The sequence below is a fragment of the Mchenga conophoros genome, linkage group LG10 (genome assembly GCF_057382185.1).
Source record: "Mchenga conophoros isolate Kocher_MC1m ecotype Shallow Benthic linkage group LG10, M_conophoros_male_GT1.1, whole genome shotgun sequence".
NCBI lineage: Eukaryota > Metazoa > Chordata > Actinopteri > Cichliformes > Cichlidae > Mchenga > Mchenga conophoros.
Genome location: NC_140535.1, coordinates 28,178,792 through 28,204,528, shown reverse-complemented (window position 1 = coordinate 28,204,528; position 25,737 = coordinate 28,178,792). Strand labels below are relative to the sequence as shown.

At 39.0% G+C, this 25,737-nt stretch overlaps 1 protein-coding gene across 2 annotated transcripts in view; it reads right to left on the bottom strand.

Moving 5' to 3' along the window:
* The window catches only part of mcama (melanoma cell adhesion molecule a), a 62,204-nt gene extending 37,208 nt beyond the window's left edge, over positions 1 to 24,996 (bottom strand). Inside the window, exon 1 of one of the 2 annotated variants that reach the window (XM_085289701.1) lies at positions 24,820 to 24,996. In XM_085289701.1, coding sequence (XP_085145827.1) covers positions 24,820 to 24,883 — 64 coding nt within the window. In that variant the 5' untranslated portion in view covers positions 24,884 to 24,996. The remainder of the gene's footprint in view (positions 1 to 24,819) is intronic. The other variant, XM_085289700.1, reaches the window with a different exon arrangement.
* Between the last annotated feature and the right edge of the window lie 741 nt (positions 24,997 to 25,737).

The window sequence follows — 25,737 nt, the reverse complement described above, 5'->3', positions numbered from 1 at the left end:
AAATGAAAATAAAATAAACAATAAAAGGTGAATCAAATGGACCATTACGGCAAGGCTGGGATGGTCAATTTGGTAAAGTAAATCCGTTGGGCATCTTTCTTTGCCTTTAGACAACAATTCTGATGGCAAAAGAGCCAAACGGGACAGGCAAAAAAAAAAAAAAAAAAAAAGAGAGAGTTGCACTTTAAAAGGGCTTTAATGAAACCAATTATTGGGAGTATCTTGCCATCTGATTGTTCTTGTTATAAATGTTCCTCCTTCCCTTGTCAGAGTTGGCCATCCCCATAGCCAACCCACCTCACATTTCATCTCTCCCCATTGTATAGTGATGAGAAGGTCGATAAAGTAGTCTTCACAGTCCTTAAACATTTTCCATATTTCCTAATTCATCATCATCATCATCAGGCCAGGTTGCATGTAAAAATGAAGCCTATGGACAAGTACTTTCTCACACATGCACATACTGAACATATTCACACTTCATAGTGTGTTCACTAGCAAAGTCTGACTGGGAATCTGATGTTTCTCACAGGTAAAGGCAGACTGCACAATACATAGTTGATGTCTAGTGGTTCATTTCATATACTTTACACTTGACCAAAGCTGTCAGTTTGTGCTGTCTGCAGTTGGCATTCCACAAACTTAACATCTGACATACTAGAGAGGTGCTGGACAACCCATCCTTAACACTGGATAGAGGGGACTTACCATAATGTCAGTGGGAGGAAGGATGGAAAGAAGCAGGCAACAGTGGAAAACAGAGGAAAAGGGCCACTAAAGCCTTTGACATTTTGTTCATGCTTGAAATCCTCAAGTTGTTCTACTGAGAATCAGTCGATTCAAGTACTAATTAGCAATCAGAAGAATGTCATGGCTCCAACAGTAATTGTGCATGTGTGTGAAGTTACCCCACAGCTGTCCTAATGTGGCGACTGTTTCTCCCTTCCCTGCCTCTTCTCAGATTTAATGCAACCACTGCTGCACTAAAAACCTTACAAGCTGGAAACTCTTTGACAAAACAAAGTTTAAAAAAAAGAAAAAAAAAAACAGCAATAAGAATAATTATTAGGTTATCTACATTATTATGTAAATTGTGGCGTTGCGTTGTGTGTGACGTCTTCTTTTGCACACTTGGGCCACTTTGAGGGTTCACACTAGAGCACGTTTGCTGTTGCATTTTATTTGTAGCGTGAACAAGCAGACAAAAAAATCGGAATTGAGCATTAACACCTGCAGTGTGAACGTAGCCTTAATGTCATCTCTGATGTGTATTTGGGATAATTATCCTCTTTCAAAACCCAACTATATCTAGTTTTCTTAAAGCTGTTGATTTGAATTTGGAGGTAGTCCTCATTCCATTCACGTTGCGCAATGTACCAGTACCACTGACAGTAAAACAATCCCACAGCATGATGCTACCACCACCATGGCTGAGCTGGTACAGTGTTCTTAGGTTTAAAACATCACCTTTATCGTATCGTAGTGAAATATCAATCTTATATATTTAATCTCTGTAATATTCAGGATATTTATAATTGAGCTATTTGTATATACATTAGAGCTATTTCTTTCTTATATTTTGTAACTTTGTAATATATTGTATTATTGAATTTAGTTCACATTGTTACTGCTCTTATTGTCTTCGAGCAACTGCGGCCACATAATTTCCTTAGGGATTAATAAAGTATTCTGAAGATCCTCAACACCACTGGTTGAAACGTAGCTCAAACCATGACAGAGCCTCTACTGTGTTTTACAGAAAGTTGCTTGCCCTCATGTTTACACCTCTCTCCTGTCCTCCTTCCTATATATTGAAGACGATTTCAACCAAAAACTTCAACTGAAATTCAATTTGCCATGAGCACGAGTAAACCTAAATGTTAAATGGACATACTTAACATTTCACTTTCATCAAACCTATTATCTGAATATACATATCACATGTTAAGTAAATACAAAAATCTAGCTGGTTCAAGTAGTTTCTTATCCGCATTTCTCTCTCTTTTTTTCTTTAAATTGTAACTAATAGACTTTTAAAATAATCAGATTTCTAACAGTAACTGCCATCTTGCTTTTACACCATGGCCAATAATACAAAGAACAAGAGATAGCTTGCAGAAGCATTGTTTTCTAACGTTATTTCAATCCTTACTCACTCAAGGACAGAGCTGAGGTTGTCTGATTGTCAGCGAGATTATGCAAAAACAACCAAACCTCATGGAACCAGCAAATTTTGGGGCCGATCTGGTTCTCTTGCTTTACAAATTTTCAAACAGGACATTAGCTGTGGCTCAGGACTCCCCAAGCACACATCTAGGCCAAATAGTTTTCACAGAGATCAGTCACGCCTGCTTTTCACATTTGAAGCAACATTTGAGCAAACATGCATTCAGTTCAGAAGAAGAGAAAAGAGGAAGATGAGAATACAATGATAAGAGGGTCTGAGTATATCTGTCTGGTTGTACCAGAATGTTATCAACCACATCTTCCAACTGCTCTTTGTGATCACACACTCACACAAAGTGAAGAACTGTGGCAGGGATCACACCGGATACGGAGGAAACCCAAAAAAGGGAAGAAAAAAAAAAGGGAAAAAAAATGTAGATGTCAATTTTTTTGTTATCCAGGTTTACTGACTGATCGATCTCTAGGCATGTGTGAGACCTTAAGCATAAAATTACATCTAAATCTTAAATCTGACTGACTTAAGAAATCCTTTTAATTGCACTTCACAACAAAATGAAACAAGTCATCTGTTAATTAATCCAAGTAAATCCAAAAAGACTTTGGAACTGGTTGCCAAAACTTTTTCTTTTTTTTTGCTTTTTTTTACAATGGAAACTGAAAATCTGTTAGCAGTAACAACCATTATGCTGTTATGCTATTATGTCACAGTCAATAATATAAAAGAATAAGAGATGACTTGCAGAAACAGTGCTTGCTCAAGTAAACCTGGTCATTACTCTTCCAATGAGAGAGCTGCGGTTGTCTGCTTGTCAGCAAGATTACACAAAACTCCCAAGATGAATTTCATGAAAATTTGTGGACAGAAAAGTGATAAAGAGAGAACATTTATACATTGGCTGTGGCTCAGCCAAGCACCCATTTAGGCCATCTATGTTTTGCTGAGATCAATCATGCCTGTTTTTTATATCTGAAGCCAGGTTTGAACAAGCACGCATTCAGTTCTGCAGTGAGAAAAGATAAAGATGAGAAAGAAGTTATAAGAGGATCTGAAAACATGCATCTACACTCCTGCACTGGAATCTTATCAACCACATCAATCAGCTCCAACTCTTCAGCAGCTATACTGAAGTAGCGATCCCATCAGCTCCAAAAGAAGCCCAAAATAAATATAATTCGTTTATTTTTTGAATGTTAGTGTTTTGTCTAGTTAATCAGTAGATCATTTGTTTGTGGCGCTTTGCAGGTCTTCTGTGGCTGGGTGAACTTGCATTACTTGGTGGTTAGGGGGTGTGCAGCTGAGATATCGGTAAACACTCAGAGACGGGGGAGGGAAACTTGTGGTGGAGGGCAGAGCAAGAAGCAAACAAAGAACATGTAGGTTTTACTGCTACTAGATAACTGCAAGCGTTTAGAAATGCTGCACAAGCAATTACAATGCTTTTTCTATAGCTAAAAATATGTTTATGCTTCACAACTTCTAAGTAATTGCTGGCGATGAATCACAAATCCCAAGACAGCAACATCTCACATAAATTAACCGGTTTTAGAATGTCTTACAATCCCCAGGGTATCCTAAGACACTTTATTTCAGTGATTGAAAACATCTTCACCTTCACCTTCCAGCAGCCTCATTGACAAATTTCCGAGACCTAAAAGTCGTCTATTTTCACAACAAACCTGCCCTGTATTTCACATCAAAACACAGACCTTGCCTCCGGGAAGTAATAAACACTTTCTCCTTTTTCTCTAACAGGAGTCAGATGCGTGCAGTCGGTCAGACACAATGTCAAACACAATGATATATCTGTGTTCAAAACTCATAACCAGCCGCATTGTTTGATATGAAAGTAGTGAGCAGCTCAGCGCCTACTTTATCTTGATCTCCAGACTGGGAGACTCCAGTTCTCAGAGCTCAGCAGACAATATCCACCACTTGTTTTATTCAGTGGGCCGCAGCATGCCAAAACCTTGAGCCAGGGCCATGGTTATGACTGGATTCCTAGTCGTCGGGTGGCAATGTGTCCTGCTGGGTTGGGGAGGATGAGGGCGGCGGGGTTCACGTTGACACAAGCAGCTGTGAATAATAGGAAAGTCGCCCACATTCCCATGCTGCAGGGAACGGGGCAGTTGGGGGGGGGCAGCAACACCTGTGGGCAGCCCATTTGTCAAGTGATTTGTGGGGCAGAGTGTAGAAGCAGTGAGAACAGAGGACCGAGGGCAAATAGGGGGGTGTGTGTGTGTGTGTGTGTGTGTGTGTGTGTGTGTGTGTGTGTGTGTGTGTGTGTGTGTGTGAGAGAATGGAGGATGGGGGGGTAACTTTGTAGAGTATTATTACAGGACCACACACAATGTCATGCCTGTTGATTTCCGCTCTTACACACACCTGTGCAACTTAAAAAAGGCTTCACTTCCTCAAACTACAATTGGAGTGGAAAACAGCAGAATCCAGCTGAACTGGCCTGAAAGCAATGAAACTGTATGCCTGCAAGCTTATCGATTTGTTTTATCAACTAGGGCATGTTTTTCTCACACCTGCAGACTACAAAACACTGATGTCATAGCACCAGAAATTTTCCACACCTGAGCCACATGCGTGTCTTCGTGCTCTGTTTCAATTCTGGGCTCAGACTAAAAAGATAATAAAATAGCTGCGCTGATCCTGAAGATCCTGAACCATGGCAGTGGCATCAATAAAATGCTGTGATCTTATTGCACTTTGTCCTACTCCTGTCCAATATCGACATTCTACATTTTTACTCAGGTACTACCTAAGCTTAAAAGTCCCCAAAGAAAGATGACTCTGGCTAGAGCTGGGCGATAGAACGATAACGATATGTATCGCGATATAACTTTTACTCGATAGAGAAATTAAGCTATCGCGATAGACCTCGCCGCTCTTGTCCTCTTAAAAAAAAAAAAAAAAAAAAAGGTCAGCCAATCCAAATTAAGTAGCGCAGAGCCGAACCAATCACAGCCGCAGCGTCACGTCGCGTGACTTGTTACGTACAGCACAAGTGCCAAGCCGCACGTGTGTTTGTTTGGGAAGCAGCCAGCGGGTAATGGAGCCAGCGCGTAATGGAGGAAATGAGTGTGCCGACTAGAAAAATCAACCGAGCGTGACCGAAGAGAAAACCGATGATGGTTCCAATGCCGGAGAGATTGTCGAACGGAAGAGCCATAGAAGTTCCGTAGTGTGAAGGTATTTCGGCTATTTCAAGTCTGACAAAAAACAGAGTAGCGTGCACTGTAAATTGTGCCGAAAGCAAGTCTGGAAATACAATAAACTGGAGCATGCGTCACACTGTGCGCCACGTTATTGTTTCGGTGAAATGAATTTCTACAATACTGTTACTGTTAATTCTACTCTCTGCAGTGTTTAAATGCTTACATATACACACAGTTACTGTCCGTCCACACATACGACTCGGTTCTGCTTCTATGCCCCAGCTTTGTTTACTTTTTCCCACCGAGGCTTCTAGACTCCTGATTGGCCAACATTTCTGCACGGTTAGGAATCTAGCGCCACCTGCTGCTTTGGCATGTTCATAGCAGCGTTTTCCTTCATTTCTGCCTTTATGTGTGGACGGGATTATTTTTTAAAACGAAAACGGAAAATCTCCGTTTTCAAAAATACCCGTGTACGTGTGGACGTAGCCTCAGTCTCTGACTGGAAGCGCTAATTCGTCATTCGGCTTTTGTCAGACTAAAGTAACTGTTAAAACTGTTTGAAAAGCTAAGCTATACAACAAGGAGAGATTGAGAATTTCCTTTTAGTTCTCAGTTTATTTGATATTGACAAAAGTTAGTCAATTTTGTCTGTTCTTCTGTAAAACAAACTAAGCTTTATTTTTAGAATTAATATTTTGTTTCTAAGTGGAATCGACAATTTAGTCTGTTTCGTTTGTTCTATTTTGAAACTTAAACGCTTTAGCGGCTGCCTTTTGTGTAGTTTGCAATATTTGCCTTTATTTATCTGAAAAAGTCTCATGTTCCTTAAGTACATCTACCCTGTTGAACTTATTATGGGAAATAAATATTTAAATAAAAACAAGCTGCTGATTATTTCACATTTTACTTGTGAGCAACGGCACATTTAAATCTTACAAATATAGTTATTTGGCTTATATCGTGATAGATATCGTTATCGCCTGAAATGAAAAAAACATATCGTGATATGAAAAAATCTTATCCATTCAGAGACAGAAAGCTAGTCAGGGCACTATCTACCCTATTCTTACAGCTGGACTTAACACAGTGTAAATTTAATGTAAAGCATTCAGCCTGGCTCTAATGTTCCCAGAGATTTACTCTCAAACTAATTCCAACCATTTAGCGAACAGAAAGAAAATTATGACTATTACAAAGTCCAGCTCATCAATAGTAATAAAGTCAGTGTGTTGAATTTTATTATCAGTGCATTATTTCTTGTCTATGGTGTATATTTTGGTTTACTTTAACCGCTCTCATCATAAGTGCTTCCGAAAGCAGCAGCAGTTTGCAACTTTCAGTGGAAAAAGGATCTGATAAATGCGACCTAGCAGGTCAACACAGTGGAGAACTCAAAAATAACATGATGTGACCACCAGGGATTTATATGGTTTCATTGTTAGAGTGCTTTTAATTAATAAACTAAAAGACTGAACATCCATTATTTAATAAGTGTGGAAAGAACAGTAGCTCACAATAGCAGAAGAATCCACTCTCACAAGTGCCTGTAAGACAAAAGTTAGATAACCCAATTTTATGCTGAAACATGTATAAATTAAGTTCCACAGATGAGCACACTGGGAAAATCCTCTGCTCAGAACACTGCTCTTTGATTAGGCGGTTGATCTTTTAACAGCATCCAATATCAGGGCTGAGGGCGTGGGGGAGGATTTGATATTTAAGCATCTCTTTATCCTCTTCCTTTTGAAATGTCAAGTTCAAAGATCCAGACCAGCAGCCTTGATCTGTGAGCTAAGACGACCCAGAGAACTACCCAGCAACTCCTAACCATCATCACACGACAGCTTCACGGCAAGTAGCAAAACAGTACACATGGAGTTTTATTAACTCTGATTACATTAAAACCAGTAAATAGGCTTTTGATGTTTGCGCCTCGTGCTCAGTCAGACCGTCTAAATCAAACCAAAGCTGTGTTTTCTTTGTAAGGAAATGCTCACTGGATATCTGAGCCTACTCTAATCAAATAGAACTGATTCAATTAGGAAACTTTCCCAGGCAGACTCTCATAATCCCACAGTGTATCTTCAGTTAGTGGAATTTTTAAAGACAAACAAAAAGAAGATTTTGATGTCTGTAATGAAAAGAAGTGATACGCTGACCTTTAGTTTTAAGCAGGGTGCCAGTGCTAGTTAATGAGTTACTGCCAGTTCATCCAAAGCCAAACCAAGCATGATGCACTACTGAACCTGATTTCATGGCTCATGAGAGAAAAAACACAGAAAGGCAGCCCCCCTATGACTAGATAAAATCTAGACCTGCCTTGCATTTAATTTTTTTGCATCTTGCAACCGATGGCAAGCAGCTGCTGTTAACTTCTGAGCGACCACTTTTAATCGCAAGTCGACTGTCTCGTGAGGGCACCCTGCCTCCAAAGCAATCACGTTCCGACTTGGGCTGACCGCAATCTCTCCCAGACAGACTGGCGAAGGTTTGCAAATAGCTGCTGTCCAATTTATAGACACAGACAGATTGTAAACATGTTGCAATCAATCTGAGTTAGTCTGCATCAATGAAAGGAACTCAAACATGACACATTTCTCAGATCAGCATGGTTGAACCATGATTTCTGTCACATTGCTTTGTCATTCATTTCTGCAAGTTGTTGGCATGAACTTAAATCTGAACTCAAGAAGAAGCCGATGTTATTTGCACCAGTGTTCACAGTTAATCACTGCATTAAAACAAACTGTTTGTCATGGTTGGCTGTGTGGCAGGCAGGAATTGGACCCAAAATGCAGGACTCACGGAGGCAAAACGTGAACTTGAAAGCAGCTTTAATGCTGACCAAAGGAAAACCAAACAGAAAACCTAAACTGGAAAGCTAGAACTAAAATACACAAGAAAACATCAGGAGAGCCACAGCACGAGAGAGAACTGACGTTAACGACACAACGCAGAACACTGGAGGACACACACTATAAATACCCGGACAGGAACATGAGGGAACGAGGAACAGGTGGGAACACAGCCGGGAGAAATTAGACTAAACGAGACAGAGGAAGCGAAACTAGAAACACTGACATAAGATATGAACCTTCAAAATAAAACAGAAAATCCACAGACTGAACATGGATAACTCTGACCAAGAACAGGAGGAACACAGTACAGGGGTCAGAGTGACATCAGGGGCAAAGGAATACACAAGCTAAGAAATATAGAACAGAAACCAAAACACCAAGAACCAAAAGGAAAACACCATTCAGTCACAAACTGACTCCATCTTATTGTTGTTTCATCGGTCTTGAGGCACCAAAGTTGCCTTTGTTTGTGCCAGTATAACATTTTTCACTTACATCACCCTCATAGTTCTTTCAAGTTTAGCACTGACATGTCTCTGAACATTTATAAGCAATGCAAGGTGCTTTAAAAATGTGCAAAAACTATAGAATTTGTCTTCCATTTCCAGAGTTTTTGCAAGAGTTACTGAGTGCATACAAAACCTTTCTTGAACTTGACAGATCATATTTTATTTATCATACATTTCTATCAGTGTAATAGTGACTGCTTTGTTATCAAGACCTATCTTTGAAGCTCAGTTAAGCTCAGCCCATGTAAAGCATTTAAAAAATGATTCAGCTCAGTTAAGACACGTACAGGTGAGATCAGAAAGACAAGGTGATCAAACGATTAGAGCAAATGCTTCTGGCAGACTGAGTCCATAATTTGTTCATATATGAAAAAGATAAGGGGATTAGCATTAGAACACCAAGGTAATATAGCACTGAAAATGCTGAATCGGAGATGAATAAAGTTGCAAAATTAAAGATTCGGTTCATTCAGTGAAGTTTAAAAAGTTTGAAAGTAGGTTAAAGTCAATTCAGTTTCAAAGTATTCAACACCTCAGAGTTTTTTAAGGTTAAGGTACATCTATCGCTATGAACACGTCAGCACTGTGTAAAGCATGACTGCTTCTTATTAAAGGGGCGAACCACTGGTTTAACACAAGAGTATCTGTGCACTAGCCATGGAGAGAATTACCAAACCTGCAGAAATGGTTATACACCATCTCTGGCTCTGAAGTAGCTGAAAAGACCCAGATAATGTAATCTCAGCTTGGGCTTGGAGGACTCAGTTTTTTAAGAAACTACAATTTAAACTCGGGCTGAGGCATTGGAAGAACCAGTCAGAAAGAATTCATGGGAAGTGTGTTAAATATTTCCAGAGTTTGATCCATGCAAAGAAACTAATGCTCTCTGCTGCTTCAAAGTTAACATTCAAATTTTTGTTACCAGCCTATCACAAGTGCTCTAACTTTATAGCAGGATTGTCCTGAGTGCAAATTTCTAGGCATTTTCTGGTGCTAGTCAAACAGAAAATATTCAAAGTATAAATAGTGGCTTTAAAAATAACTCATTTCGCACAGAAAGACCTTTAAAAGCAACAGAATGTCTTGTATTTTTTTCGTGCACAGTGCACAGCCTCCCTGAGGGCCGAGAGTAATGCCTCACTCTACAAAACAAAATTCTTGTGGGAGATAAAGACTCTCCACCACTAAACAAAACTGTCAATACATTTCTCACTAGGTACTTTTTAAAAAAGAATCTCGAACAATTACAAAGACACACAATCTTGTGATAAATGTGTTAAATTGGTAAAAATTAACTAACTAATGAACACTACTGCTGTTATTAGAAAGGACTATTGTATTGTATTGGTCTACTATCCCGCATTAAAATAACCCCAACTCTGACACTGAAAACAAAATAAGGTCTAAACTGATCCTCATCACATGAATAATTGAATATATGGCTACAGCCTTATTTTTCATTAGTTAAAAAAATACTGATTTTTTTTTTCTTATTGTCAGCAAAAGAAGTCAACAGATGAAACCGAACAATTTTACAGCTTCCAATCTTCCAAAGAGTTCAACTGCTGTCTAGAGCCATTAAAAGAAGTGCATCAGTAAAGCAAATGATTAAGATTCACTGCACTGAAGCAAAACACACATTAGATCACTAAACATTTATTAATCCTGAAGAAAGAAAATTCAGAAATTCTCAAAGCAAGAATTAGTGTTGGAAAACTGCTGACTATAGCCTCTGTGTCAAAATGACCTTACAACACACATCATGAGATCTTGCGCAGACTGCTAGCAGAAGGGGAAGTGGAGATGATGGATGATAATCAGATAACATCTTTGTCACTGGGTAATAGGCCCTGCATGGTCGTGACCAAGTTGTAAAGAACCACCAGTCTTGCAGATAATCTCAATAAGGGATGACACAATAAACTGGCTGTCTGATTTCTGGTTAAAATACCATTAAATCAAACATCATGAACATTTGTCGTGGAACTCTCTAAAGCATTGCTTACTCCTCCATAACAATTGGCTCTGTGTGCTGTACCCTTTAACAAGCAGCAGTGTTTTTTTCAGGCCTGTCGATATCAGTGTTCCTGGTCTCTGCTGGGCAGCAGATGCCAAGCTGGCTGGAGGTGGCGGAAGCCCATGGTGTTCTGACTCCTCCGGCCCTGCAGGGGGCTTTGCCTAGTCAGAGACTTCTTCAGCAGGTTTTCTGCTTGTTAACCATACTTGGATACTGTCTGGCATGGTTTCCAAAAATCTAGTCGCCATTACCAAGCTTTTTTTTCCCTCCTTGTGTCTGTAACTATGCGACAGCGTATATGGAAAAGGAGCTTAAACTGAATCAAGCAGCTAATGACTCTGTAACACTTCAGGAGCCATAATTTATTAAATGCAAGCCTGCATGGGGTCTGTTATATCAATTTGACTGCATATTAGATTAGTATGACATGTTGCAACTTAAACACCTCCAACGGGGTCTTAAAGCTGGACATTTGTTGTGGGGTAATGTGGTGTATGTACTTCCAGGAAGACTGAGCAAAGGAGAAACAGGTGGGTCTGTTACTTTACCTTACCTATCTTTCATATAAATGCAACAAAATAAAATATAAGTGCACTGAATTAAACCTTAAAGTTAAGAGACTGCATGTTCACTAAGTATAACTGCATAAAAACCTGTCTATTGCATCCATTTTGAGTCACATATTAAGTTCACAGTCACTTTAACAACAGGTCAAGGACAGCAATGACTTGCAGGCTTGTCTGCCTCCATCAGGGCATCTCCACCAGATGCCCAAACCACCCTGAATGACTCCTCTCAAAATGGAGAAACTGTAGTTTGACACTAAATTCTGCTCCTGCCACCCACTAATGTTAGAGGAACTACAGGGAGACTTTGGCTAAGATGAGAGTCATGTTTTTGCTTTGCCTCGAGGGAAAATGGGCAGCTTTGCTGCTGCTCCATCTCCTCTCAAAGCTGAGAAGTGCATTTAGAGAGACAAAACCACTTACCACACACAAAGATTGTTACAGTTTTCTCTGAAGTTTACCGGTTTGTAAAAGCCTGAGAGCCAGAAGTCACCTCACTTTGTCCACTGCATCGTGTCACTGTTACCTATGTCATGGTTTTTCTGAGTTTTTCTGTTATCTGTGGTTTCTATTGTAATCATTAATCTATCTTGCAGTGTGTTTTCGAATGTTCGTTCCTTTTCTAAATGTGTTCTGCGTTCTCTGTGTCTTATTGTCTTGGCTTTATGAGTTTATTCTTTGTCCTGCTTCCAGTTGTCTCCTGTTTTATTTTGAAAGTTAGTTCCTCCTGTGACTTTGTGCTTTTACCTCCCTCCCTTGTTCCTTTTCTGACCTTGTTACTGTCATGATTGAATTCACTTGTGCCTTATTACCCATTTTTCTGGTTTGTGTATTTAATCTTTATTTTCTGCCTATGTCAGATCACCATATGGTCTCCCCTTTGTTCCCGTATTGCTGTCTCCCCAGTGGGCTCTGGTGAATTTGCTCCATTCTTCATATTTTTGACCTTCTTAGTACTTCAGGGTTTCCTGCCATCACAGTACAGCATGTTTTCTTTTTTTCAGTATTAATTAAAGTACCTTTCTGCAATACCTGTCAGTCTGCCTTCATCTTTTACCTTTTCACTGCTTTATGAAACATCAAATATGGCATCTTTACATAATGTTAAATGAATGTATCTTAAAATGAAAACTGTTCTTTCAATATCAAGATAAAAATTGTTTTTCCTCCCCAAGACATTTTGCCAAAGGCCAAAGAAAAAAGGAATCTCTAAATCATTATCAGCCATCGCATAATTTACAGAAAACCCTCTGGGTGGTTACCATTTGTCTGTGACAAACATTCACTTTAAAATGTTTGGAGCAAATTAATGACTGCTATGAAGCAAGATAATCCAGTGCAGTAAGCATGATGTCTTCATTTGGTATTGATTCAAGTTCTTTATTAAATTGAGTCCTTTCCAGGGACAAAATAAATCACTAACATGATTTTCATTTGTACGAAGAGAAAAGTCTGCTTGTCATAATACATTTTGGAAAACAAGTAAAACCTTTTAGAAAATAAATACACCACAAGAAATACTAGCAAAAACTGTGTCAAATCTGCATCTTTGCTTGAACAGGATGGTGCCTGCCAATAGCTAACCACAGGTTTTATCTTTATTGTCCTGAACTAAAGCTATTTCAGAGTCTTCAGTCCAGTTTTCACATTGCAAGGGACAGTGTACACCTGGAGTCTTGACATGCCTTTACACTTAAATTGCACTTGTAGAAGAAGACCCCCTGAAGGCAGATTCCAAACGCTGAACTTGAGCTGCAAAGGTAGATCACATTACAGCTCTCATCAGACACGTCTTTAAAATCCATTCCCTGTGTCTGGCAGCGACCAAATCGCCCCTAAAGTCAACTCTGCATCATGTCTCTTTAATAAATCCTGTCTGTGATTTAGTTATCACCCTTCAGCATCTGATTCTTATCTGTGAATACAGCCAGTTGTCACAGCCCACAGCAAGACCAGGAAGATGTTCCAACAAAAGCCTAAATACTCTTGTTATATCTACACATCTCATCCGAATAAACTCATATTAATCCATCTTCATACTGTGGGAAGGCATTCTGTTCAGTTCGAATACGTATTTTTAGATCCTTTACAAATCGAATTCAGCTCATCTCACTCACTGCAAGGCATCTGTCTACAAATCCTCCCACACATTTGCCCCATGACTTCTGGTGGCTGTACACATAGTGTGCACACACAGATTGTAAAAAGATACAAGAATCTCATTTCCAGTAATACAAATGAGTCATTTCAGGAAAATCATTAAAGGAAAGATAAAGAGTCTTTTGTTTAGCCAACATTTAACATTTGCAAGTCCGTTTTTTTTTTTTTTTGCCATTTAAAATGCAAAAGTTTTTCATTCTTGAAAAAACAACCTCTTTAGTACCAAAATCAGATATATTTTCTCAAGGCTTAAGAAATACAAACTATTAGTTTGGTGAGGCAATCGACCTTTTAAAGAAAATTTTAAATGCAAAAATAAAAAAACACCAAGTATTAATCTGAAGAACTGGTAGTGAAAGCGAATAAATATTTTGGCCCTGATGTTAAAATGATGTAGAGAAACATTTTAGACAAATTCCTCTGTCCGATCAACAGTAGTTGTTGGTTTTCCTTAATTGCTTAATTTTCTGCCTCTCTTGCGCTTCCTGAGGGACACTTAAACAAAGAGATCAGCCCTCTGGGGAATCAATCACACAAATGCAACAAATGCCCCGCAACCACTTACTGAACAACCAAAAAAGACCAAAATAATTAGCCTGCACTACAAGTCAGCTAAAGGGGAGAAACCCACTCAAAGCATGAAATGTGAGTTAAATCAGACACTTTACCTCTGCAGTGATGGTTGAGCCTTAGGGGCCAGAATAACATTAAAAGACATGACTGACACAGGACTCTCTAATGTTGTTCATCCCCTATGCATAGAATCATGTGCAGACATGCCTCCACACCTTCAGACAAACTTTATTTTGCAAAGCATATAATGTTGGGGGTGTTTTATTATGTTAGCTTACACTAATGTGCAAATTTCACGCTAACAATTCAACAAGAAACCCTGAAATTTTGACAAGTTACAAAAGGCGGTCAAAACCAGCCCCTAAGAAACAGCAACACTGCCAGATGCATGCTATATCCATGGCATGGCACAGCCCATTAGATTGAAGCGAAAACCATGAAAGACTGTCTGGTTAGCCCTGGGGTCCTCATGAATATTCATCTGCACATGCACACACTGAACACAGAGATTTCTTTTCACCATCAAAGTCAGTCTGGATTCAGACTGGTTTCATTTTAATTTAGCAGATGTGAATGCAGGTTTATGTGGCAGGCAACTGACTGGCACAGTGCCAGACATAATGAGCCTCATCATTTTATCTGGAGGGAGATGAATAAGGAAAGACAGTACAGCTAATAATGTAATGGTAAATGCATTTGGCAGGTTATTTTTTTTTTCACCATGTTTCCTTCCTGATGGTTATAAAACTGTCAAAATCTATGACAAGTCTTTGTTTCCTACAGGCAGAAATAATGATATCAGATATGATATTAGAGGAAAAAACAGCCAACAGGACAACCTGCCCCGACATGGCAAGATGTCCCGTTGGCTAAAAGTCATGACATACAAAAAAGCAAATACATAAAAAAACGAAAGCAGAGGACGGACAAGTAAAGTTAATCAAATTGAAGACAATTTGTTTCTTAGCCGTGAAGCAACAACGGAGAATGACTGTCTTATTGATTTGTTTCTGAAAAAAGAGGGAAGCAGGAAAACCCCCGTTGACCCCATGACCCGTCCCTACCCTTGCTTTACTAACCCATGAACACCCTGAAGCAGTCAAACTGTCACTTTATTTTTGGTATCTGACACAATAATCAGTAACCCATAAGCCTTTGTCCTCTTTGTGTCTTACAGCAGGTATTGTCAGTAACATGTATTTACTATTTTGTTACTTTCCTCATATATAGTGCCGATATCACTTTGCAACTTAATCCTGGTTATGGGCTAAATGGTACTCTAAATATATTTCCCCACAGACACATCGACTGCATTGACAGTTTGACATAAAGTCAAAGAACAAAAGAAATCAGAGGACATGGCATTCACTAGGACAATGGCATGGTCTGAGGGGAAGCCTTGAGCAAATACTTAAGAAGCTTAATGACATCTGCATTGTTCGAAGAAGAATCATATCTCATATCCATTACAAAAAAAACAGAAAAACCAATGACATAGTGCTGTGGTCACATTTCACAAACACCTGAACCCCGCAGGATGGCAAGGGGAATCTCTGCTTCCCACTTTCCAGGAGTAATAATTTATGGACCCTTTTGTAACAAATTGTAAGCAACAATGTTCGTAATTAATGGGTAAATTCTGGCCCAGAGATGTGGCACTCGATCCTTTTTTTAGTGCCTGCTGCTTGAGGTACTATTATAAAATAATTTAGTACTAACCTAATGGTGCAAACAGTAGAAAAAAATTAATATATATAAATATTGCTTCAGTTTCTGCACAATCCAACTTCATTTGGACATGATGGTAAGCTTTAAAGTTGCTGGCTGCAGAAAGACAAAAATCTTAATATCAACGTCCAAAATTAAGCATCTTAATTTCTCAGCTTAACTCTAGGAAATATAAAATATACTAGCTTGCATCAGATTCTACTGCCAAGAATGAAAGAAGGTACAACTAAATCCCAAAACAATCTGGTGTGATTTCAAATCATGTTTCTGGTTAGGAAGTAATTATTCCTGTCACTTGGTTAGGCTTCCCACGTGGAAGGTTATGTTTCATATGCCAAAGTATAATTTCTTTAAAAATCCGACATAAGATTTTACTGATTAACTCAGATGAGAGTAAACTGAAAATTAAACTAAGCTCTATAACCAACGTATGCAGCACAGTATAGAATAAATTCCATCCCTTTGTGTGTGCTCGTGAGAGAACTGTTGATTTCAACAACAGCAAAGCAAATAATCCCAGGCTCTGGCAAATATTAAAAAAAACAAAGCAAAGAAGAGGGCATGAGAGAGGTGTGCAGAACACAGGGTGTGGGGGGGAGATGGCTCAGAAAAAGGCGGGAAGGAGGCAAAGACCATTGTGGTGTAAAATTTCTCTGTAACACGAGCCCCTGCTTGTTGCCCCACGGCAGATTGTGCCTTGTCCGATGTACTGGCGTCAGGTGTGTGCAGCTGCTCTTTAAGCTCTGTTTGTGGACTAAAAAGGGAGAGAAGAGGGAAAAGGAGAAATGAAAGACTTCTCAATGAAGGCAATACTGGAGGTTTTTTTCGTCTCTCGCCCTGGCACTCAAGGGACTGCTGCCAGGACTTGGACTGTGGCCCAAGACAGTGCCATGTGTCCCACAGATGGGCCTTCTAAATATGAAGGGACATAATGTACAGATGGCCAATTTTGCCTGGGCACAGCTCAAAGACAAATGGCCAAATCTGCTGAAGACTGAAATACTACAAATTTGTCTTATTTTAAGACAAAGAACCCAGTAGTTGTTATGGTACTCCCTGCAGTGTTTTTTCAATAATACTTAGATATTTTACTTATGAAAAAGATACATTTTAAACTTTTAATTGTTATTTTATAATTACAACTAATTCTACTAACAGTATGCAGTATCTATGATTATCAAATCCTGAGGATTCTACATAACAGAAGACACGGGAGGAGAGTCACAAATAATCATACATTTCTTGGTGAATGGAAATTTTAAGCAAATATTTAGGCTACTGTCAACATTTCAAGCTGCATGTTGTTTCTTTATCATCATTTTCCACTGCAGAAATTCTCAGGCAGTTTAAGATTCCTTTGTGCTCATTCAAACCAAAGAAATTTTCCCCCTGTAGGATGCCTTTCAGCACCGTTTTCAAGGGATAAAAGAAGCAGCTTTTCAGGGCAAGGTGCTTCTGAATGTCTCTGAAAGACTTCTTGCTGGGACTTGACCCTGACTGATTAAACTTGTGACTAGTGTTGTTCTTAATACCATATTTGCAGGGTCCCAGAGAGCCACAAGCAGAAATGTGAACATGTCAAGGTATGGCAAGTTTGTTACTGTGATGTTGTCTCACATTGCCACAGTACACAAATGTTAAAGAAATGGTCTCTGCTATAATTTTTGCTACATTTACAAGTCAGATGCCTACTAAGAGACAAATTTACGAGCAGTAGAAAATGTCGGTATTCTTTTCAGTTCCCCACTGCTGAACAGAAAAGAAGAGAGAGGATGGTGCTTTAAAAAAAAGTCCCCAAAGAGCTATTAAAAATTGTTAAATTGGCAACAGTGAGGTGAAATGAACATGATAACCAATGCTGTGAGTGATAGGGATGTCACACACACAAGCTGAGATGGTAAATACTCCTGGATGAATATCCAAATATGCCGGCAGCATCCCACACGACGGAAGACTACTCCTCCCAAATATCACCAACAACAAAGCACAGTTTGCCAAAGTTAACAAAACAACTAGCAAAGTATAAACCACATCATTGCCCTGTGTTATTATTTTTACTCTTGCAATGCAGTCCAAGCCGCTGCAAAATTATAATGCTACTTTGTGAGTTCTGTGGGTGCTACGCTGCAGTGGACATGAAGGATATAAGGAAATGATTTACAGTGCAAGGACACTGTAACTCTTAAGGTGTAACTCTTATGCTCTAACTTTGCTGACATCATCCGCACAGCCAATCCAGCAGGGTAAAATATACCTCTACTTCACTTCACACTGCTCTTACAGTACTGGATAGAAATAATCAATCCTGTGCGAGCAATGCAGCCAAATCCAATATTTGTGAGTCAAAGAAGTGTGATGAAAAAAGCCCCTGAGCACTCTCCCAACAAGACGAGAAAAACCTGAACCTGCAAGATTCCTGAAAAAAACTGAATTCTGCAATGCCTTTTAAGGGAACAAGTATTAAAAAATGAACTTAATGTGTTTCTGGGGAGATTTTTCATGTTTCTGACACTGTGTGATAACAGTTTAACGCTCTGAAGCAACCGTATGACAAATTCTTTACCTCCTGAATGGACACATATCTTCTTAAGTCTCATGAGTAATTTCCTGCATCCTTCACCCTGACTGAGTCTGCTTAGACAACCGTCTCTAGCTCTTAAAAGAGGTCCTATCTTTTCTGAGGTGATTGTTCGCTTTATGGATTTCTCACTGTGGTGAATGATGTGCTTTGAATAACATACCAGGCGAGGATGTTTTGGGGCAGCTCTGAAGCACCAGAAAGGTAGTCGATACAGGAGAGTCCCTCCCAGAAGGATAGGGATCAAACTACAGAAGCAGCTGTTGGAAATAAAATCCCACTCAAACATCAACCATCCACTACACATGCAAGACAAGGCCCTTGAAAAACCTTTCAATTTAGGCTTAAGGGTGATGTCAGCTCTGTTCCTGCCAGCTAAACAGCTAGGGCTTTGATTTCCCAAAACATGTCTTGGATCTTCAGAGCATGCACTGGCTTCAAACCACAAACTGAAACAACAAACACCAATGAGCGCTCAAGCAAAATGCTTTTTTTTTTTTTTGTTCCAGTCGATTTGCAGCAGAGAAGCAGCCAGGTTGAGCACCTTTTAAAACAAAAGGTATCAAGCCTGCTGTCTTGGTGTTGGCACACATTCAAAATGAAAAAAAAAAATAGTTATGTTCTCTGGGAAACTATGATACTTAGATCATCTTTGTTCTCTGACAACAAAGGAAAATGCTTGGTTTACTATCATATACAATATCCCCTCATAACTTCTAAAGCTATATCAAGTCAAATTAAACCACTCAGGTTTAAAGAAAGTGCCAGTCTTTCTGTCAAAAATGTCTTAAAAATCCTAACATTTACTAACATTTAAATAGTCTAAATCAAAACATGCAAACCCCATGTCTTAAAAGTCTGGAATAACACACAAGGTATCCTGCAATCTATTTAGAAGCTTTTAAGTTCGAATGATTAGCTAAAGTAATGAAAAAAAGTTAATGCAATTGCTTGTATTTATTTAATTGTCCACTGTGCTGACCTACATGTTAGCCGAATTAGCTTACATATGCCTAACGCTACAGCAAGTCACCATTATAATACTACAGGGATCAAACAGCACACTCTCTTTAATGAAAACAATGAGCCAATACATTAGATTATATGGCTGTCATGCCTAGCTATCACTCAGGCAAATGCACTAATCCCACATGGACAACTGCAGCCAACAGCTGCACACTTCCTGCCACATCCAGACAAGCCCAGCAGCAAAGCGTAGGCATTCCCAGGCATTCAGCCACGGAGACGGATGAAGAGGAGATCAGGGAGACCAGCCATTATTTACTAGAGAAGACTGACTCACTGGGATACATTATGACTGCTTTTTTATTTTTCTACATGCTGCAAAAAATATTTTCTTAGAAGTCAAAAATAGACCTGCAGATTTACAGCAAATACATTTTAATAGCATATTTATATCTCTATGAATTTATTTTCATTTTCAAGTATTTTTCAATATGACCTTGGAGTCAACATGAATTTGAATGTCTCAATTACAGGATTGACTGTTTAATAATTCAACAGTCTGATATATTTAGAATATAAATAAATGTATATAAACCACAATGAATTATAAATAACATTGTAGAGGACTGCATGGTCATCACTTATTGTCTAAAAATGACATTATTATTTTCATAACTCAACAATTTGAGAAATATTTAAAGGCGACATCTTTAGAAAGCTTGATTGATTGGCTTACTGTCCACGGATATTAAAATATGATATATGATGACAACCAGGAAACACTTACATTTCAGGGTTTGAAACTAGAGCTGGTCCAGCAGTTGTGCTAGACAAATTGCCACTGCTATCTATTCATTATATTTCACATAAATAACAAATTACAAAGTCCTTCAGATGTGTATTAATTCTATCAAAAATGCTTAAAGCCAAAAGAATTTAAGAAAGGCTGAATGTGGGTAAGCATATGAAAGGGAAATAAAAGAAACCTTAATGTCATTTAACACTTCAACACACATAACACCAGCAACATGGTATTGTTTTTGATTAAGCATCATACTTGTAATACTTCAACAGATTTTCTTCCCCAAGTGATGTTAAAACTGATCAAATGATGTCAATACAACCACTTTTTAAACATCAACCCACCCCTATAGTATGCGGCTATCCGATACACCCATACTATAGGGGTATTATCAGGAGTCACTCCCTAACAGGCAGCTGAATTGTTTGGATACTGAATTTTCTTTAGAGCTGGAATGAGCTGCTCTGTAGGAAAACTTTCAAGTTTACCTCCAAGTGAAAAGTGTGTCTAAGGCCAGTAAAACTGGGATTTGGGGCTAACTTTACAACTTTAGCATTTTCTAGAAGGTGCCCTTAATCGTTTTCAACAACAATGCGAGTTCACGGTACAGCTGGGCAGTATATCAATGTTTTTCTTTGCTTTCTTGTTATGTTTCCAAACAGGATATAAGTTGAGACATTACCAATTGTATTGATATAGCTTGCTTTTGACACTTGGTTCGACTTCTTTATGGTCCAACAATAAATAATATCTCCAAGGTTGAAGGCATATGTTTTAACTGCATGGGTGTCCACAGTAGGTGGTGATCTGTGGAAACACTGTACTTAGAAAGAAATTGCTCTTCTTATTAGGGCTACAAAAAACACTGATTCTCAGATACTGACCACTGGATTAGGTACTCATTTGCATCAGTATTAATAGCAGCAGTCCTGTTTTTATCTCCTCCAGTTGACACATAACTTCATACAGCCCCTCCCCTCACTAGCATCTGCAGTAGTTGACATTCACAACACTTAACAACACTTTAAGAGGAATTTCGAGAAGCCAATAAAGCTCCAGTTGCAACATTAATTGCTTAACAATGAGTCTTAATTACACTATCCGTGGGTCTGTTCGGATCCCAGTGAGGTAAATTTCAGCTTGCGATGGTCTGTGTGGACATCTGTGTACCTACCTGTTTTTTGTGACAGTATGGACTTGTAGAAAATTTGAATTACAATGCGATCCAAGTGACAGACTTCAAAGAAGCGCAACGGGAATGACTACTCATCTGTTGAGTCTCCAGCTGTCCCTGTCTGCAGCAGAGTATAATCAAGGCATTAGCAATTTACTCAATAGCTACAAACCCAGGGAGTCACAAGGTAGTGTACTCTTAGTGCCCATCCCAAGCCTGAAGGTGCATTTATGTAACAGCCACATTAGCTGACTGTTAATTATCATTAAGGTAACAGCCATGGCTAAACTTTGCAGGTGGGATGTGAACGTTATCAGCCCTGCACGTCTGTAACATTATAATAGACGATGTTAATTTACCAGGATAACAGAACTGTTTGGGTCTAAAAATCATTATGTTTCTCCCAACTGAAGCTAAGAAAAGTCTACCAGCAACCAAACAGAAATTGTGGCAGACTACCTTAACAACTGTGTTTCATCAGCAAACAAAGTATGGAGCCAATTCACCAGAAGCACAGCACTACCTCAGAAAACCTAAAAATACTGACTTTTTCGTTGTTAGCAGTCCCCAAGACAAGCTTAAAATATTTGTCATAAATACACTATGCAATTATGTTAAAACCTTTTTTGCATGATAGTGTCATCGCTGTTCTCTCTTTTTTTTAACTGACTCTTCACTTATAACTGATTTTCTGTCATTTTTTACCTCTTGTAGTATCCAAAATAGTGAGGAGGATTGAGGAATTTCCCAGTATCTGTATTATTATGACAACGATACTCCTTAAACACAACAGACTTCTTTGACAAAAATCGCCATTTCACCCTGCAGATCATGAAAGTTGCTGGTCTACCACTGTGTGACCTTTTTTTAACAGGTTAATCCAGTTTTGAACTAACCCTTTCAAAGACCAAAGTCAAATAACAACACAAACAAACTAACCAGTTGATGCAACAGTAAACCAGCACCTCCTATCTTTTAGCAGGTACGCTGAATAACTGACTTTGTCAACAAAGCACACTGTCTTTGGGTGATGTCACAGTTAGCGGTACACTACGATACAGCTGCTCATTTTAACATCACAAAGAAATATTTATTCAGGTAAGTTGCAGCAGTTTCTTACTAAAGTCTGCGGTACTCACATGTTGTTACACTAACATATATTATATAAAAGCATCTGCCAGTTTTCTGAATGCAAGAGGCATTTTACACACAGAAACTCAGAGCGGATCCCTCCGAGCCTCCAAATGCACCGATGGATAAAACCTTGTTTGGTTAGAAATATTTCATAACAGCATTAACTAAAAAGGCCTGTCTGCTTTCCCTACTCTCTGTTCTGTAAATGTCATCGTAAAAGCTCAGCCACTGCTCAGATTTACTGCTCTACCGCCATTCCCGGACCACTTGCCCATTCTTTTAACAGAACGTGATGATCATATTGATGAACATTGGACTCTGAAATCAATAGTGGGTTGTATACAGTGCATCAACAAAGCTTCATGTTTGGGTTTCTTCTCATGCTCAGGATGGGTTCATTTCCATGCAGCAGAAATGCTTTTAGCCACAAATTGTATTCGAGTAAGTGCCCTTCAAGGTCCATTAGGGAGTAGGTCAGTTTTGACAGGGGCTGGTTTAGAAGCTCTTTAGGGGTCCGGGGTCTCTACCAAAGGCTAATGACCTAATCCAAAAACAGACAGCTTTACTTGGTCTCCAGAGGAGGTAGAGGGGAGATGAGGATTAAATAGAGATAACCCAATTAAGACAAGGCTGATGGAGTAAAAAAAACGTGGATTTAAGGAAAAAAAGAGGGATAAGGTCAGGACAAAGTGAGTTGCGAGAGGGCGGATGGTTTGGGTGGGGAAACTGACTTAATGAGTTTTGATTAATGTGTTTTGCAAATATGATTCTAATAAAAATTTAAAGACACCCATATCAGGTGAATAATTTATCTTTCTTCATTTTTCATGTTCATTTAAAAGGATCAGCCACTGTAATGAAAGCAGTACAGCATTTAACAGTCCAATATAAAGTTGAAAGCACACAGCTGTATCGTCGATATACAACACACTCTAGTTGATCACGTCCTTCAAAATGAGAAGGTGCATGGTGCCATTACCCTACACTGGCTAGATAAACAGTAGAGTTGCAGTTAGCTATCCAAAAACTTCAAGTATTTCCCCAGTTAACCTACTACTTCTACAAAATTCCATAAAAAATTAATCATCATAATTTTCCACAGCTCAAGGGAAAAGCTTAAAATAGCTAAAATTGTCAAACAGTACAAAACCCAACAACCCAAAAAGGTTCAAATTGTTTTGAACCTTTAAAAAACAGTCAAAATATTGAAATTGAAATGTTTCAGTCCACCCACCTTGTTTTTTAATATGTCATGTAACTTAAAGGGGCACAAAAGGAAGAATTTGCAGTTATTACAAAAGCATTCAGTATTGTACTTCTTTGCAGATTGATTATTCAACAAGCCTCAAACCTTAAACTAATGTTTGTTTACCTGTGAATAGCTTTGATGAGCCCCAAGTCCTTAAGGCATACTGCTTTTCTCTGTCTTATTTTGTACTCAGACAGACCAGACAAACAATACACGAGAACCTTTCACTACCGGGAAACTGTAGGTATTTTTCTCAATTTGAGCCAATCTGGTCAAGAGAATCAAAGAAAATTGTTCATAGAAGCCCCAACTAAAAAGATCTATAAACAGCTTCTAACCCTCCACAGCTCCCTGAGGCAATGAGTCACGCCTTTGCAAAAATATTCACAAAAGTTAAACTCAGACTGGCTCTTAAAATGACACAAGCTGAGGATATACAGACACTGAAGCAAACAAACAAACACATTGCACTGCTCTGTGCTTATCTATCCCATCCTTTAACTAAAGAAAAACAAAATGCCCCTGCCTTGAAAACTCAACCCTCTTCTAAATTTGGTGCTGTGGTCTACATAAAGTGTTGTGGTTCTTTAGATGTTCACAGCAGTCGCATTAAACCTTTACCAACTTTCTTCGCAGACCGAGAAGAGTTTTATAACACAAGAGCTCCTCAGACGCTCGACGCGTGCACGCGTGCACGCGCTTAGCTCTACGGGCTACAGCTACGCATTTGGTGCTTAATTAGTATCAATTACGCAGTAATTAAACACACCTTTAAAGGCGACGTTTCACGAAGACGACAAGCAACTTAAAAAAAATAAAACATGTAAAACGCGTAGAAGTCAACACCAGGAGGTTCATATATTACTATATTAAAATGAGGATGAAAATTCAACACAGAAGCCAAAAGCTTGTTAACGGAATAAGATAATGAACTCCTCAGAAGCACGCGACATAAAAACACGTCAACGTCTCGAGCAAACGAAACAAACGCTCCGAAAATTGTCGCCGCATCCAAGAAGAGACACGCATCCAATTCTCATTCAAACTCTGCACTCCTCCACGAAACTTTATTCTTTGATAAAAACGCGCAAAAAAAGCAAAACCAAAAATAAACCGTGCTCTTTTACTTCTCGATTTTTTTTTAACTTACCGCTCACGTGCAACAGGCAGACCTGAAGAAACAGCAGCAGAAACGCTCTACGAAGGAAAGCCATGTCTTTTGCTGCTTGTCCGTATCCACTCCAAAACAAACTGAAGCCAAGTGGTGCGTCGACGAGAAGTTAGCTGCCCGCTGGAGACGGAGGAGAGAAGAGGAGAGAGGACGGGGGGAGGGTGGAGGAGAAGAGAGGGGAGGGGAGGGAGTTCAATTAAAGTCTCAGTGCGGCTGGGATCTCGTATTGTGGGGCCTTAACGTGTGTGGCAGAGGCACAGAGCTTATCGGTGTTTTCTTCTGCTGCAAATTCACGCTGCATAGATTCCTTCTTGGTGGAAAGTCCTCAAGGTCACTGTTTAATATGCCCACCTTATCACGCCTCCGCACCTTTGAGGCCAAATCGCATGGCCTGTTGGCTGTATTCAGTTTAACTTTGCGCTAATGCTAGATCAAGGTTAAAAGTTTATTTATACAGGAGTCTGAAATTTAATTTAGGAGCTACCGTGCTGTAGATTTTTGTAAAATATGCTAATAAGCTGTCCAGATGAGAGTGATGCCACATATCTAGAGCCAGCAGGCAGTTAGCCTCGTTTAGTATAAATTCTGAATGACAGCTTAACAAAAATATGCCTACCAGCATTTATGAAGCTTACCAATTAAGATTATATATCTTGTTTAATAGCCTACATACAGGAAATACGTGTAAAGGGGGAATAAAATGCTCTCATATGAACTAGATTACACTATATCTTAGCCTCTGACTTATCACATTATGTGCAGATTGTAAAATTAAAATAAGCTGACGTGTATTAATTAAAAAGCTTTATAGATGGAGGTTTGTTTGGTTTTTTCTGTTGTGTTTTCTGATGGTTAAGACTGCTGAGATGAGTGTGCCAAACTTAAGACTACTGAGAG